This window comes from Eucyclogobius newberryi, unplaced genomic scaffold (assembly GCF_026437365.1).
Source record: "Eucyclogobius newberryi isolate DKJ021-1_F unplaced genomic scaffold, fEucNew1.0.hap1 SCAF_9, whole genome shotgun sequence".
Classification (NCBI taxonomy): domain Eukaryota; kingdom Metazoa; phylum Chordata; class Actinopteri; order Gobiiformes; family Gobiidae; genus Eucyclogobius; species Eucyclogobius newberryi.
Genome location: NW_027316532.1, coordinates 27,604,122 through 27,618,440, shown reverse-complemented (window position 1 = coordinate 27,618,440; position 14,319 = coordinate 27,604,122). Strand labels below are relative to the sequence as shown.

Below are 14,319 nucleotides of genomic sequence, written 5' to 3'. Positions count from 1 at the left end.
GGTAACACAAGCGAAATAGCATATTATTCCTCCGTTAAAGAGCTTGCAACCTTCACATAAACATTGTGTGGGTCCTTCTTGTCGGGAATATAACCCACTCACAAACACCCACATAACCCTTCCCTTTTCAGTTCAAACCTCTATCAATCCAAAGCTATTCTTTTGCTCCTCCATTATGCACTTGTCCTTCTCCAGTTCTCACATACCCTTAACCTGGACCCAGTCTTTTGTAGTAGACATTTGTGTGGACAAACTTGGGTAAAAAATATATACTGAACATAAACAAGACAGAAACATTTCTTCCTCTCATTTCTTCCTCTAAATCTCTAAGCTTTTATTGGCAAAGGATTGGTTGTGGTTTAAGTGACTTTTAAGTAATTCTAATCTCGACTAAAATGTATTTCTTGACAAAATGTTAGTATTTTCAACACAAAATGATAGTTACAGTGCACTATGTAACTTTTATGGTGGTGGTGGATATTGTTTTACCCAGAATGTTTCGCGCTATGGCCTTAAACGGTTCAGTCTTGCATTTATTCAATAGCAGGTGTTTATAATGTCAAACATGTTTTACTGTGAGCAGGGTGACATCTCTCTGATCTGACCTGTAACTTGGCCTTGTGGCATTACCTGCTTGTCTTTATAGACGTAGATATTTCCAACAACATTTTGTAGAATATTGCAGGCCAAACCAAGAACATCTTCATGTGAAAATGAGACGTTTCTCAGTTACGATTCAGTTTCAGGTCAGTATGTAATTTCAGTATTGATTGATTTATTGGTTTAGAATATTTGACAGCCCAGTTTGTAGATTCAGTCTTCTTTAATATTGTTTTCTAACATGTTTCATCAGTGTGTCTATAGTGCAAACATTATATTTCGCTATTAAAAACGAAACAAACTGCTCTATTCAAACAACACCCCTCACACAACATCTGTCTATCTTCTATTTCTTTATAAGCTATTTTATTAACCTTTTCAAGAAGCTTTCTTTTACATGAAGAAATGCTTTCTTTTTTGCAGTCGAGCTACAACCTGTATCTACATTTACATATTATTCGAGTATTCTTCTCTTCTCTACAGAAAATGTTGCAGCTAATGTACCACATAATAGAAGGTGACGTTCAGTTATTACTACAATCGTCTTTCTTTCAAAAACATGACTTTTGCGGCTGATTTTCATTTTTCTGCCTGCGCTTCATTCGGCTAAACGTGACAAGTAGACTGATTTAACTAGCGAGCTCTAACTGTAAGTGAAACAGTGTCGGAGGGCCATGCAAATCACCTGTAACGGAAAGGCAGTACATCACCACCAGCGCAGTCTAACAGGCAGCACATGTACTATTCAAATGTGATTGTGAAAGTCATAAACCACGGGCTGCCGTCTATTTCCTCAATGAAGACGACTCATTATAGATTATTTGCATTGACTGATATTCACGGCGTAGAAAAGCCATAAAGCTCCGCGTGAAATATGGCGCAGTTTTGTCAGAGCTTTGTATATAAATGTATCTACGTAAAGAATGTGTGGTTTGTCTGTAAATGCTTCATCCTTTTTAGGCAAATAACGCAAATTGACGTAAGGACATGCTTCGAATTACAGTCAAATCAGCAACTATGGCCTCTTGGTCTTTCATTACTCCGCTTTGAAATGTTTGCGTCCAATCTTTTCCATAACCAAACGACTGCTAAGTTGACCGAGAGCGCTGCGGGCCAGACTGCTAGATTGAATCCAGGCTCTCTGCTTAGTGTATGCAGGATATTTTTTGATTTAACATTGCCGTGCTCTCCGTTGAACCTCGTTTACCTGCATTTTCGTCCTCACTCCACTCTACATTGTACACCAGGCACAATACAAACAAAACAGTTGTAATCACTTAACTGAATGTCAATAAAGGCAGCTTTTGGGGGAATTTATTAGAAGCCGACATACCAAAAAAAAAAATGTAAGAAGTCCTTCGGCAAAGCAGCCACTTGTGAACACAAACATTTCTAAAGTCAAGGTTACAGGTGCAGCCGCGCTCAAAAGAAGTACGCGGACGAAAAAAGGTACACAACAAATATTTGACTTATTCGGAAAGTGTAGATTGAGATTTCCGCTTTCCAATTAAAAATGCTGCTCAGACGCTGACCTTCCGTGTTCTTTATGAGGCAAAGTGCCAATTGGTTGTGCTTTTTGGGAAGCAAGGTCTGCAGAGTAGTTCAATCAAATTAACTAAAATTATGTGTAGCGTTAAAGAGGAGCATGAATTCTCTGAAAAGCTAACCTCGGGCCAGCTCATGCTAATTCAAGGGGAATTGTATACAGTAACAGACTGTTGATGTTAAATATGATGAGATTTGTCACTGATCAAAACCAGACAAAATATTTAGCTTTAGATCACAGTTTCAAAATGTCATTGTAGAAGCTCGATTATGTGATAATATAATCCATGTTGCAGGGATGTCACGATATAATTTTAGTCTTACAAGAAACAATCACAATGTAACGATTATTCAATATTATTGACACATAATAACATTGATGTTCCATGATAAGTGACCAACTTTATCAAATCAAACTTTCTGAATGCAAAATAAAGTTCATTTGATGTGCACAGCCACGTAAAAATCACATACTTTTAGGTGTAATTATTTTATTTTTTGCACAAAGTGAATTTAAATTACATAATTTTGCTTCTACAATAGCCACGATTATTAGTTAATTAGTTAGTTCTTACAATTATAATAATGTCAATTACCGATTAAATGAATCATCTTGACATCCCTACAGTGTTGACAGAGGTAGAACTAGTCAATAACTTAATCATCAAGTATATGACAGAGTGGTCTTTTCTGCATCATGCAACATTTGTATATTTTTATTTTTCTCCCCATTTTCCCACATTATTATTTTTTCATTCATTGGTTGAATAATCTTGCTTTGTTAGGCTTAATTGTCATTTTATTGATTGAGGTCAATAGTTTGTGTAAAAAAATATTTTGTTGTTTTTTTATTTGGTTTTTCAGTTAGGTATAAATGATCAATTTTATATCACTTGCATTCAATGAGAAAAGTCCAGCTGAGATTCAGGGGAGACCTGGTCCCAGATGGGAACATAATGTACATGTTTTTAATGATAGGGGAAACCGGAGCACCCAGAGAAAACCACACAAGCTGCACACAGAAAGGCCAAGGCCACTCTCCAGAGTCCGGGATTTGCTGTTGGCTGGAATGGTAACTATGGTTCATACAGCAGTGATTTTGTGCCCTTCATAATAAAGTATCAGTGTGGAGAATCACCTGTTGTTCGCTCTTCCTCGTGGGCAGGGCCAGGGGCACTGCTACAGCTGGACACATTGTTGGCCTCCTCGTCCTGACTCAGACCGGTGCCGAGAGGCAAACTGGTGGGACGAGAGCTGGTCATGGAGCTGGACGGTCTGGAACTGGCACAATGCTAAAAGAAAGAGCAATAACAAGCTTTTAAAAAAAATAAAATGCAAACTTAATATCTTGTCAAAACTTGAATTAAGGGGCAAAAAAAACTAATCCTCTGCTGACATATATCTGTAATTCAAAGGTGTCAGGGGCAGAGACATCAACAGTGTGCGGGGGGCTGTTTTTATTTGGGTCTTGCTACTGACAGCTTTATTTCACAAAGCAATCTGGCAGTGTGTGTACAAGAGGGAGGTCAGGGTGGGTCAACAGACACTGGGTATGAGCCGACAGCCTGCACAGGTCCAAATGGCTGTCTGGGCGTATGTCAGAAGACCATCTCACGGCTGTGTGTGACCTATGCTTATGTTGTGAGCTACTAAAAAGAAGAGGTCCAAGGAGGTCAGCACAAGTGTGAAATTAAAAAAAAGCGCTCAGCGGAATTTTTATGAGAGACGGTCAAGGCCAGAGAAGCTACCAAGCAAAATACTTTATTTAATAACGTTATAATGATCTGCAATTTTCAAGTTTGTAATTAATAGGAGGTGGATCAAAATAAAATGTAAGATTAATTAGTTCTAGTGAAAAATATGTATTATGTGTATATAAATATGACATTTAGATAAAATTGTGAATGTTATTCTGAAGATATGTAACATTTGAATATTGTATGTCATTCATAATAAAACAAATATTTGATAGTAAAAATAAACAATGTCTAATTTTGCATCAGCTTAACATTCCTGTTTGGTGAATTTAAACCTTGATAAATGTTCAAAACCATTTCAAATACGTAAAGCAATGAATTATGTCACAGTGTCGGCTCTTGAGTCACAAATAATATGAGATATAAACTTCCCTGTCCCTGTCAAGTACCATTCATCTCCAAATGACCCCATATGTAGTAACGCCACAAGAGCCTCTTTATCCTGCGCCATCCCCAATCCAATGTTTTACAACAAGGGGAGATATAGGGGCATGTGCGGTCATCTAGAGCCAAATGTCTCCTATCTAACCACAGGACAGGTAGATACAGTATTTCAAGCAGGATTTATGGCAAAAAATAGCATTAGCTAAAAACCGTCAGGCGGTAGCATGGGCTAAAAAACGTATTCTTCTAGCGGAACCCGGCGAGATTGGAAAATTGCGAGAAGGAAAGCAGTAAAAATGATGGTAGATGTTTGAAGGCGGGGGTGTATCGCTGATAACACGCGAGACGATATATCAAAGTGCACCTGGTCACATGGGGCCCCCCCTCCCAAATCAAACACTTCAATTTATTTATTTATTTTTATATTTCCCACAACTCCGGACCATATCAGAGGTGGGAGGTCAAAGAGGAAGCATGAGCTTGCTTGGGACGGGGGGAAAAATTAATCTGCGGTTAGCAATAGCTGGAAAGGGGGCGGAGGGATTAAAGGGGGGGGAGGGGGGACTTGCGTGGGTCAGGGTGCAGAGGGAGGGGTGTAGGACAAAGTGTCACTGGCCATAAAGCGTGACACAACATCCTGGCAACGGGACGGGCGCTAATGTGATCACTCATAGGGGACGGCGCTGGCTCCTCTGTACGGGGCCTATACGGTGTGTGGAATGATGCTAGTGGCTGTTTGTCAAGCCGCTGTGGGATCTGTAATTGTCGCTATGTGCATGTGGTTTGTGCGCACTCTCGACTAGTAACTACCTTTAAAGAGCTCGGGCCGTGTTCTCAGGAGCACACACACACACACACACACACACGCCGTTTCAACCAAACAAGGTATAAATACTGGCCTGACACTTTAATGTCAGGGGACGGCGTGTCCGGGATTAGAAACTTGTAACCCACTGCGAGGCTTGACATTGCGAGGATGAAGGTGCAGCAAAGGGCCAGTCACGCAGAAGGAGGAGGGGGAAACGGGGGACTATTACAAGGAGTCTGTGTTTGATGAATAAGGGCATCTAACATGGACTGCCGACCGGTAAGAGGAAGAATCTTATTTTGTGGCCAGTTTTTATTGGCTTTGTTGAGGCGATTTTGTGTAAAGGGTGCAAACGCGGTTGTGGTCTGTTTTAAAGACTATAAAGAGACAGAGAAGATTACGTACTGAAAAATTAAGTGCTTTTCTTCTCTCCTTGATTCTGTTGACTGTGCTCCGCACCTGAGGAGAACAGAGGGGACAAATGATGCAGTCAGTAGTCTTTTCTTTCGTTTGAGCAACTTATTAAACAAACAATGTTGGATATAAGTACAATAGAAAAACACAGTAAACAATGCCAAAAGGAGAAGCACCATCCCAGTACATTTAAACATAACAAACAAATTATACATATTAGTTTATTTAGGATATTCAATAGTTCATCTAAGATATTTTTAATGTGTTTTGTTTTAAAAAATCAAAACAATATCAGTAGATTAGGTCAGCTGTTTTTTGGGGGGGTTTTCACCACGGTTTGGGAGTAAAACAGTTTGTTCTTAACTTAAGGGTGACATCATCTGCAGCTGTGTGTGCGTCATATTGAGTGAAAATACAATTAAATACAATTCAGTTGACCTATTAATATTGTTTGAATTTGAATTGTACCTGTACCTAATTAAAACAAACATGCACACAATGTTATTTTAGGAAAACTGGTTATTTCTATTAAAATGTAGAATTGTTGAAAAATGTACTTGGCCTTGTTTACACTGGTAAATCATATATTACGGTCTAGTAAAAACGTATTATATTAGTATAATGTCAGTATACACAAATGGAAAGGATGGAGACTGGTAAACAGAACTTTTATGTTATAAATTTGAGTTTGAAAAATGTGTCTAACAATTGAGTTTCTGTATTGGCACAGAAAGCGGCTGAGCCAGGCCCAAGTCTGTGTGTCTCTGTGTTAAAGTGGTTCCTCTGTGCCCTACGGTCTAATGGCACTTGAAAGTGACACAAAGAGCAGCCAAACTAAGAAGACGACTTCAAGCTATCATCTGTCAACATAGAGCGCCGTGACCAACAAATGGAGCTATTGGAGGAGAGGGGACGGGCCTAGCAGAACAGATTACATTTTTACACTCTGGCTCAAGCAGCGCACGGCAGGCTTTAATTTAACACACACTGTATCCCAGAGCGCAAAGAGAAACCAAAGCACATTGTTCTGAATATAATGGATGTAATATGTTGTAACTGATCAATTGTGTATTAAAAATCAAAGTCGATTGACATGAATGTTCAGAAGAGCGCTCATTTAAAGCAAAACAATCATACCATTATTATTAATTAAATATTGAAATGATCAATAAAGTTCTGGTGTCACAGATTAAACCCGTTAGCATCATCAGGTGTCATTTCCCTTCGTTCAGTTGTTTGCGTGGTCCAGCCCACCAGGTTAGTGAATATGCATTATGGCTTATGGCTTCATTAAGTCCCAGTGTAATAAATTATGTCAGTGTGCCGAACACAAACACAGCACACACTGTTTTGCATAAAGGCCACATAATAAAGAGGGCACCGGCGTGACAAGACAAAACCCACAGGCGTCATGTGACCACAGGGTTGATAGTGAGAGGATCCGCACAGGCCTTCAGACAGCACAGACAGAGCCGAATGTTATTTAATGGAGGGGAGAATGTCCTGGGGATTTGACTGATATCAAAAGCAGAGTGCGTGCTGAGGCAATTACATGACACAAGTTAATTAATCATTTGACAATGAGGGGAAGGGCATTGTTTTAGATGATTGTTATGTGTTTAGGGGGATTTGTGTGTACTCAAGGTTTCAAAATGATGCAATGCATGGCTCCCCATGTAAATGGGCGCACAGAGATTACCATATGAAAGCAGAGCACCCGACAACACCTGCCGACATCCTTGGAGCTGATGGAAATAAAAGGTCATCAAAGCGTGGGATTACAAGGTGACCACCAAGGAAAAGCTAATTGCAATGAATAATGGAGAGCTATTGTCAGGTAATTAGCAATTAAAACACTATTTTGTGTTTAATAGCTGTAGAGGCAGTTTGTCTTCCACGGAATATCTGTAATTATGAAGCTTAGACTCCATAAATGAGCATTGCTGAATTTGGACAATGGATAATGCAACAGCTTTCCTTTGCATATCAAAGAAAACTGGGCATACTCTGTTTAATTATACAATACCTTTTGCTTTATTAGGCTGACTCTTATTCTCACGTGTGAAAAGTTTGTAAAAGAAAGGCAAAACTAATTTAATCTTTTCTCTAATTTCTATTAAAAATATTTCTGCTTAAAAAATAGTGTAATACAGTATGATGTATGAGAGTGTATATTTCTCTGATATAACATGAATAATGTATCACCGTTTTTGAAACATGTACCGGTACATGTTTTGTTTAATAGTTTACAATAAGAGCGATAAAATACAATTAAAAATATGAATACAGTTTTAAATGTTCTCAAACAATTAATTGCTGTGGTACACCTCACTATCCAGTCTGTACATTGTCTTTAGGATGAATAAAAACCACATTTGACCAAGAGTGATTTCAATGATTCGAATCTCATCCATTTACTCTCTCCGCCTCCACACTGTGACATTCTCCGCCTCCACAAATCTAAATGGTAATGCCAGAGTGATATTCGCTCATAGCATACTGCCGCTTGCATATAGTTTTTTTTTTTTCCCTTCTCTCTTGCTCTTTATGTCGACCACTGCGGAGCCCGGTGCGGAGGCCTGGCCAGTGGCTTTGTCAGGATGCTAAATGGAGGGCCGTGAGTTTAAAAACTTAAAGAGGCAGTGAAATATTAGCCAATGTGGGTGAGGAATGAGTGGCTGAGGAGTGCCGCGTGTCAGTGTTTAATGGTGGGACTCAGATGCATATAAGTTAGTCCAAGCATGAAGGGCAGTGGGACGCTGGAAACGATGGCCCCTCCCCTACACGCCATCCCTCCTCTCAGCCACGCACACACTCACGGCACTTAAGCAGGAAGCCCATCAGAAACTTGTCATTTCTCTCATTCACTCCGACAGCCTTGAGACACAATGCAGACTTACCTCTGTGTTGTACACCCCATATATCAGGAAGATGAACAGGCCCTGCAAAAAGAAAGACAGAGAGAGTGGGAAGAAGAAAGGAAAGAGAAAGAGGACAAAGTTGTTACAGTTGTTTTCTCACTTATTTCCAGTGGTCAATTTTACAATGTGAACTCAAGAATTAGCATCTTCTTTCATTAGCAAATATTATAAACCTGGTCATATTCAGTTTTTTTTATCTTTTGAAGAAAAGTCATCAACCTCAAGCAATGCTGTTTTATCTGTGGTAGTTTATTACGGTGTTGACAAAATAGAAGCTGGATTTCTGTAGCATGAATTAAGGCTGGGCCATATCACTCACAATATTTGCTTTTGGGAATTATATGAAATTATTTTAAACTACTGTGATGTAAGTTGCACACACAGCATCTACCACTAATGTGTAGCAGCCTAAACACTGGCTGTGGAGGCTCTGCAGGTGCTGAAAACACTAATAATGACAGAACAGACTAGGGACTTGAAACAGAACTTTTAACTTTATGATAATAACTTTAAACGATTGAAACAGGTTAGCACTAAAAGGGTGAATGCCACAGTTTTGTAGTGATCTGTCTATCATTATAGCAAGTAACACTCATTTATATTCATGAACTTTAGGCCACACCAATCTGCTCTAGCAGTCATTCTGTAATGGAATACTTTAATAAATGCATACCATGTTTTTTTGGATAATGATGATGATGATTATTATAATGATAATTATTATTATTATTATTACTATTATCAATAACATTATTCATATTAATATGAATGAATCGTATTATTAATATGGTCAGTAAGATTCTGTTTACAGACTTGGACTGGGGTCAATGCTTGAAACAGTTTCTTTATTCTATAAGAAAGGGTCAATGGTTAGTGCTTCTAATGTAGATAATATTTTCATGGGCTTTCAAGAAAACCAAATTCAAATCCTTGAACAGAAAATAATGATGAGTTTTTGTTTAATTTACAATGTGATGTCCGTCCTTCCAGTCCTCCCAAAGCCAACAAAGGACTGACCCAAGGTCCCACACAACCAAGACATAAGGGACGACATACGGAGGACAACCTGTTATTAACCTGTTATCTTCATATTCTATACAAATATAATGCATGTATGAATGAGTGATAAAACACAAAAAGAGAACATGTAGAACTAAAAGGAGACAAATGCTCGTAAGACCAAATGAGAAAAGACGCAGAAATGCGAAGAGAGCAGCCGAGACTATGAAGAGAAGCAGAAAATATAGAAACAGAAGTAGCATAATGAAAAAAGACGGATAAAAGAAGATATTTCATGTTCACAAAACTCCACAGCTAGTACCCAGGGCCCAAGAATGCCATGCCCTTGGACACACAGAGGCTGCACTTGTGGACACAGAAAAGCTATTTTTCATTCCAATCTATTGTGACATCCGTTGAATGTAAAAGCATCGAACGTACAACCATAATGTAATCTTGTTGCTTCAATGGGAACAGTGAAGACACAAAGCCCTGATTGAATGTTGCCACAAAAGTACTGAAATGTGCTGAGAAAAATGAAAAGCCGGGTAAAATCCTATAAATTTCAAGGCTGACAGATACAGGAGATCTTTGATAAGTCAAGCTTATGTCCTTATGGGAGTTTAGAGTGGCAAACTTTTCAAAGTACATCGGCCAGCTGTTCTGATTACCGTATTTGTATTTCTCTCTCTTTTTTTAAACAGAAACGTGAAGACAACACAAAGAGCAAAATTTTTCATTGAATGATGCAATGTTGTGAGAAACTTTCCTTACATTTGCCACAAACAGAAGACCGTGATTAAAATAAATCTTTCACAATTTAAGCATGTGCAAACCTTCAGTCATCACAACATTTATAAAAGTAGTTAACAAAATGTCTTTTGTACAAGTTACAAATTACAACTTTATACACACTATATATATTATTATTTTATTTTATTCTATTTTTTATTAATAATTGTTTTATCTTGCACCTAATGTTTGTGAACTGTGGTCAATGACAATGGAAATAAACCTTTTCTGATTCTGATAAAAGAGTTACGTCTGAATATGTAAAAAGCATAACATATTTTGCAATTGGTTTAAAATTGATGCTGGGAGTAATTTATCATGTTATTCCATTTCATTAGTATGTAGCCTCACGTATCAGACTAAATGTGATCTAATCCAGTAGATTTGAGCCTTTACACATTCTGGCTGATCTTGAGAACCGCACATACTTTCATGCATCACCAAGCAGTGGGTGGTTAATGTGCCGCACTATTGTGTTGCATTAGAATTGCAATTTTCAGCTCATTGTTGCAATTTGATTATCATGTTTTTGATCAGTCCCCTGATTTGTAATTAATCTTTTGTTGTGTGCTGAACAAAGTGGAGAGAACACGGTGTGCGCATTAGGAAAAATGAACTATTAGATTATAATTGAGTTAAAAATAAGTGGCAAACATAATGATGGCTTGTTTAAAATGTTAATTCATTAATATTCCCAGTAAAAAACAAACACAGCGGAAAAATGGGCCACATTATTCAAATGCGTGTGTGCTTTTTCAAAACTCAGGCCTGTTTCTTTTGAACTCTGCTGCAAATGGTACAAATTTATGCAAACGATGAGCTTTCAAAGTATTGCTTCACTGTACATCAAACAATCCATAGATTCATTAGCCGCGAGCTAATTAGGAGACAATTGTATCTTTAAAAAGTTAAAGCCGGCAAACAGTAACCAAAAACAAATATTACCCGAGAGATTGTGCGCACGTGAGACGGAAAGATGCGTGAAGTGAACTACTTGTACGGCACTTCTTGTGTTTTGTCGGAGGCGAAGCATCTGCTCTGGTGCAACTTCCTCTTCAACCATTTGCACATTGTGCCAGTGATGTCCTTGTAAATTGCTCATTGGAAAAGCATTTTATAGAGTGCATGAGACTGAAAACATTAAGTTCTTTTCGACAGAGTTCTGAGAGCTTGTCTTAATAGCAGAGGAGGTTTAACATCAATTAATCAGAAATCAACATTCTACTTCAACTGGAAAAAGTGAATGGAGAATTTGAAAGTGTACACCTTTGAATGACAGTTAACCATGTTTGTTTACTAAACATAAAAATATGTCAAGAGTTTTTGTGCTTGTTAACTTTCTTTCTCAAAAGGGTTCATATTGGGATTATAAACACATTTTTTTATATATGATTACAAGAAAAAAGCACAACACAAAATGTAAATTCAGCACGTCAAACAAAATGGCTGACATTTCACCAATCATTGACCAGTCTTTGGACAAAACGACTTATTTTTTGGAATTTATAGATGAAAGCTTGTATTATACAGTATGATATCTCAAATTAACATGAAATCGATGTTAGAAGAGAGTATGCATTTATAAACCGGTATATGTAATATCTCAAGTCAAGTCACATGAACTCACAGATTTTTTTTTAAATTTAAGTTTAGAACAAAAACAGCACCAAGGTGAGGTTATTTATAAGTAACTCGCCAACGGAATAAGTACTATACATTTTATTTCATTTGTACTTGTTTTTTATTATCAGAATTCTTGTCCAAAAGAGGAATACAATCTGAACAGTGGTGAGTCAGTTCCAACAATTGACACAGTTACAGAAAATATATGCAGTTTCCACTTAAAGATGCTTGCCAATCCAGGTACATGAAACTTGAGAAATGTTTTGTTTTTTAACATGGTGTAATCCTTGCATGTTCCCCATCTGTGTGTTTAGTTGTTCGACTGTTGTACATGTATTTATTTCTTTAGCTCCAAATGTCATTTTTCACTAAGATAGCTTTAATTTACACCTTTTGACCTACATCCGAACGAATCAACATTTTAAACCTGACATTCTACAGTGGGCCAGAGTATTTTGTTTAAGCTGCTGAACTCATGCGTCCTTTGCGGAGGCTTTCCAGGCTCTGTGTGTCACCCAACGCCAAAAGTGAGCAAAACGAGCAGAACCAGCCGTCAAATCCCTCGCCCAAATTCAAACACACAGAGACACTTTTCACAAATAGAGCTATCTGCATCTCCACTTGGCCAAAAATGTGAGGCAAGAATTCTGCCCGGCACCTGGTTGTCATTACCAAAATGAGAGACAGAAGAGGTTAAAACGCTGCGATGGGGGAAAGAGAAGAAATTCACACTTCTACGCTGGGACTTGCTAATGTCTCTGACCCCTCCACGCATAAACAGTTTAATTAACATGTATACATAACTTTCACTTTAACTGCTCGTGGCATGTCAAATCAAAGTGTCTGTCAGAGCTGTGAAACGGGGAGTTGATACCTCGCAGGTTCGCGGTTCAATTCCAGCTCTGTAAAACTTCTCCAGCTGGCGGCGGAGGCTGGCAGGAGGACGTTAGGGGAAGTCGAACACGCAGGTAACCAGGCCGCTCGCCAACCTCAGTCTGACCAGGCGAGGGAAAAAACGTTGGCGCGCTAAACCGTACGACGCAGAAATAAGCATAATTGATGTCGTTTGCGATAACTAATGATGATGGGAAAGCAATTAACAGAAACTAGCATTGTGTCGGTGTATGTAATTGTGTCAGTGTATGTAAAACGCACACGCTTGAGTTGTAATATTGCAGATATTATCGAATTAAACGCACAGAGAGCAGGGTTTGACCTTTAAGGGTCGGGGTCACGGCAAGCAAATTCAGCCGAAGGGCCCCACAACAATTTGACTAAAGATGATTTATTCGAATAACCTCAACTATTCAGACACTATTTATTTTAACGGCATGTCACTCAGGCTGTGGAAACTCGGGTAAAAGTTGAACATTTGAACTAAGGGATGAGAAGGTGTCTTTAGAGTGAAGATTCTGTCCACACACAGTTGCAAAAATACACTTGTAAACACAGCACATGACAAATGTATAATTATAGTAATTTAGCAGTTGAAGGAGTTGTAATGAGTTGTTTGTTCGTAACATTGATTATACAATACAAGCAATAAATAACAAGACGTAATGTTGCAGTTATAAGGATGTCAGTATCATGATCATCTAATCTTTTATTATTTTTATTACATTTTTTACAACTGTTCATGATTTTTGCACTGTCTAGCTTTATGAAATCCAACTTTCGAAAAGAAAAAAAAAATAATGATAATAATAATAATACACCCATAAACAGCCATATATAAGTATTTTACATGTAGTTTGAGGCACAAATTGAAATTAATTTACTTTATTTAGACCTGAATAATGACAATTATCGATAAACATAACAATCTTAACATCCCTGGTGTGCTATGAAATAGAAGTCGATGAACAAAGGTCAATCAGGGGGCATTTCTGAGACCAAACATAAGAACGCCACGCCAGGATCATAAATGTGGGACATCACAAGTTCACCCATTTTTTTTCTGCACAGTCGGACTCTATGAAACAAGCTGCATTTTACCTTTTCACAAGCACCAATCCATCAAATCTGCCTCATTCTCTCACTGACATTACATATGCACTCGATGGATCACACTGTGAGGCAAATGTACGGTCCAACTTCATATCTTGCCCCTATTCTGAGGCAAAAGTACATCATTTATAGTTTGTTAAAAAAAAAAAAAAAGAAATACTTGAAAAAAATGCATGTCCTCTTTTTGCTTCCCCACAAACTCACACATCTAGTCAGTTGAGGCTGTCACTTTGAGAAGCGGACCCCCAGGCCAGCCACTCTGCTGCGCACACACACACGCACGCACGCACACACACACACACACACACACACGCACACACACACACACACACACACACACACACGAGCCTCCAAACCAGCTCTGAGTGAGGCCGAGCCCGCAGCAACGCCAGCACAGCGCGATGTGATGGCTCGGGAGAGGAGGGAGAGTTATTAGCTTAGCCCTGAACCACCTCCTTAATATAGGGGC

At 38.5% G+C, this 14,319-nt stretch overlaps 1 protein-coding gene across 1 annotated transcript in view; it reads right to left on the bottom strand.

Moving 5' to 3' along the window:
- The window catches only part of LOC140353489 (adhesion G protein-coupled receptor D2-like), a 49,576-nt gene that overhangs the window by 8,461 nt on the left and 26,796 nt on the right, over positions 1-14,319 (bottom strand). The window contains exons 14-16 of the mRNA XM_072438064.1: positions 8,409-8,450; positions 5,500-5,553; positions 3,284-3,437 (exon numbers count right to left, since the gene is read on the bottom strand). Coding sequence (XP_072294165.1) covers positions 3,284-3,437; positions 5,500-5,553; positions 8,409-8,450 — 250 coding nt within the window. The remainder of the gene's footprint in view (positions 1-3,283; positions 3,438-5,499; positions 5,554-8,408; positions 8,451-14,319) is intronic.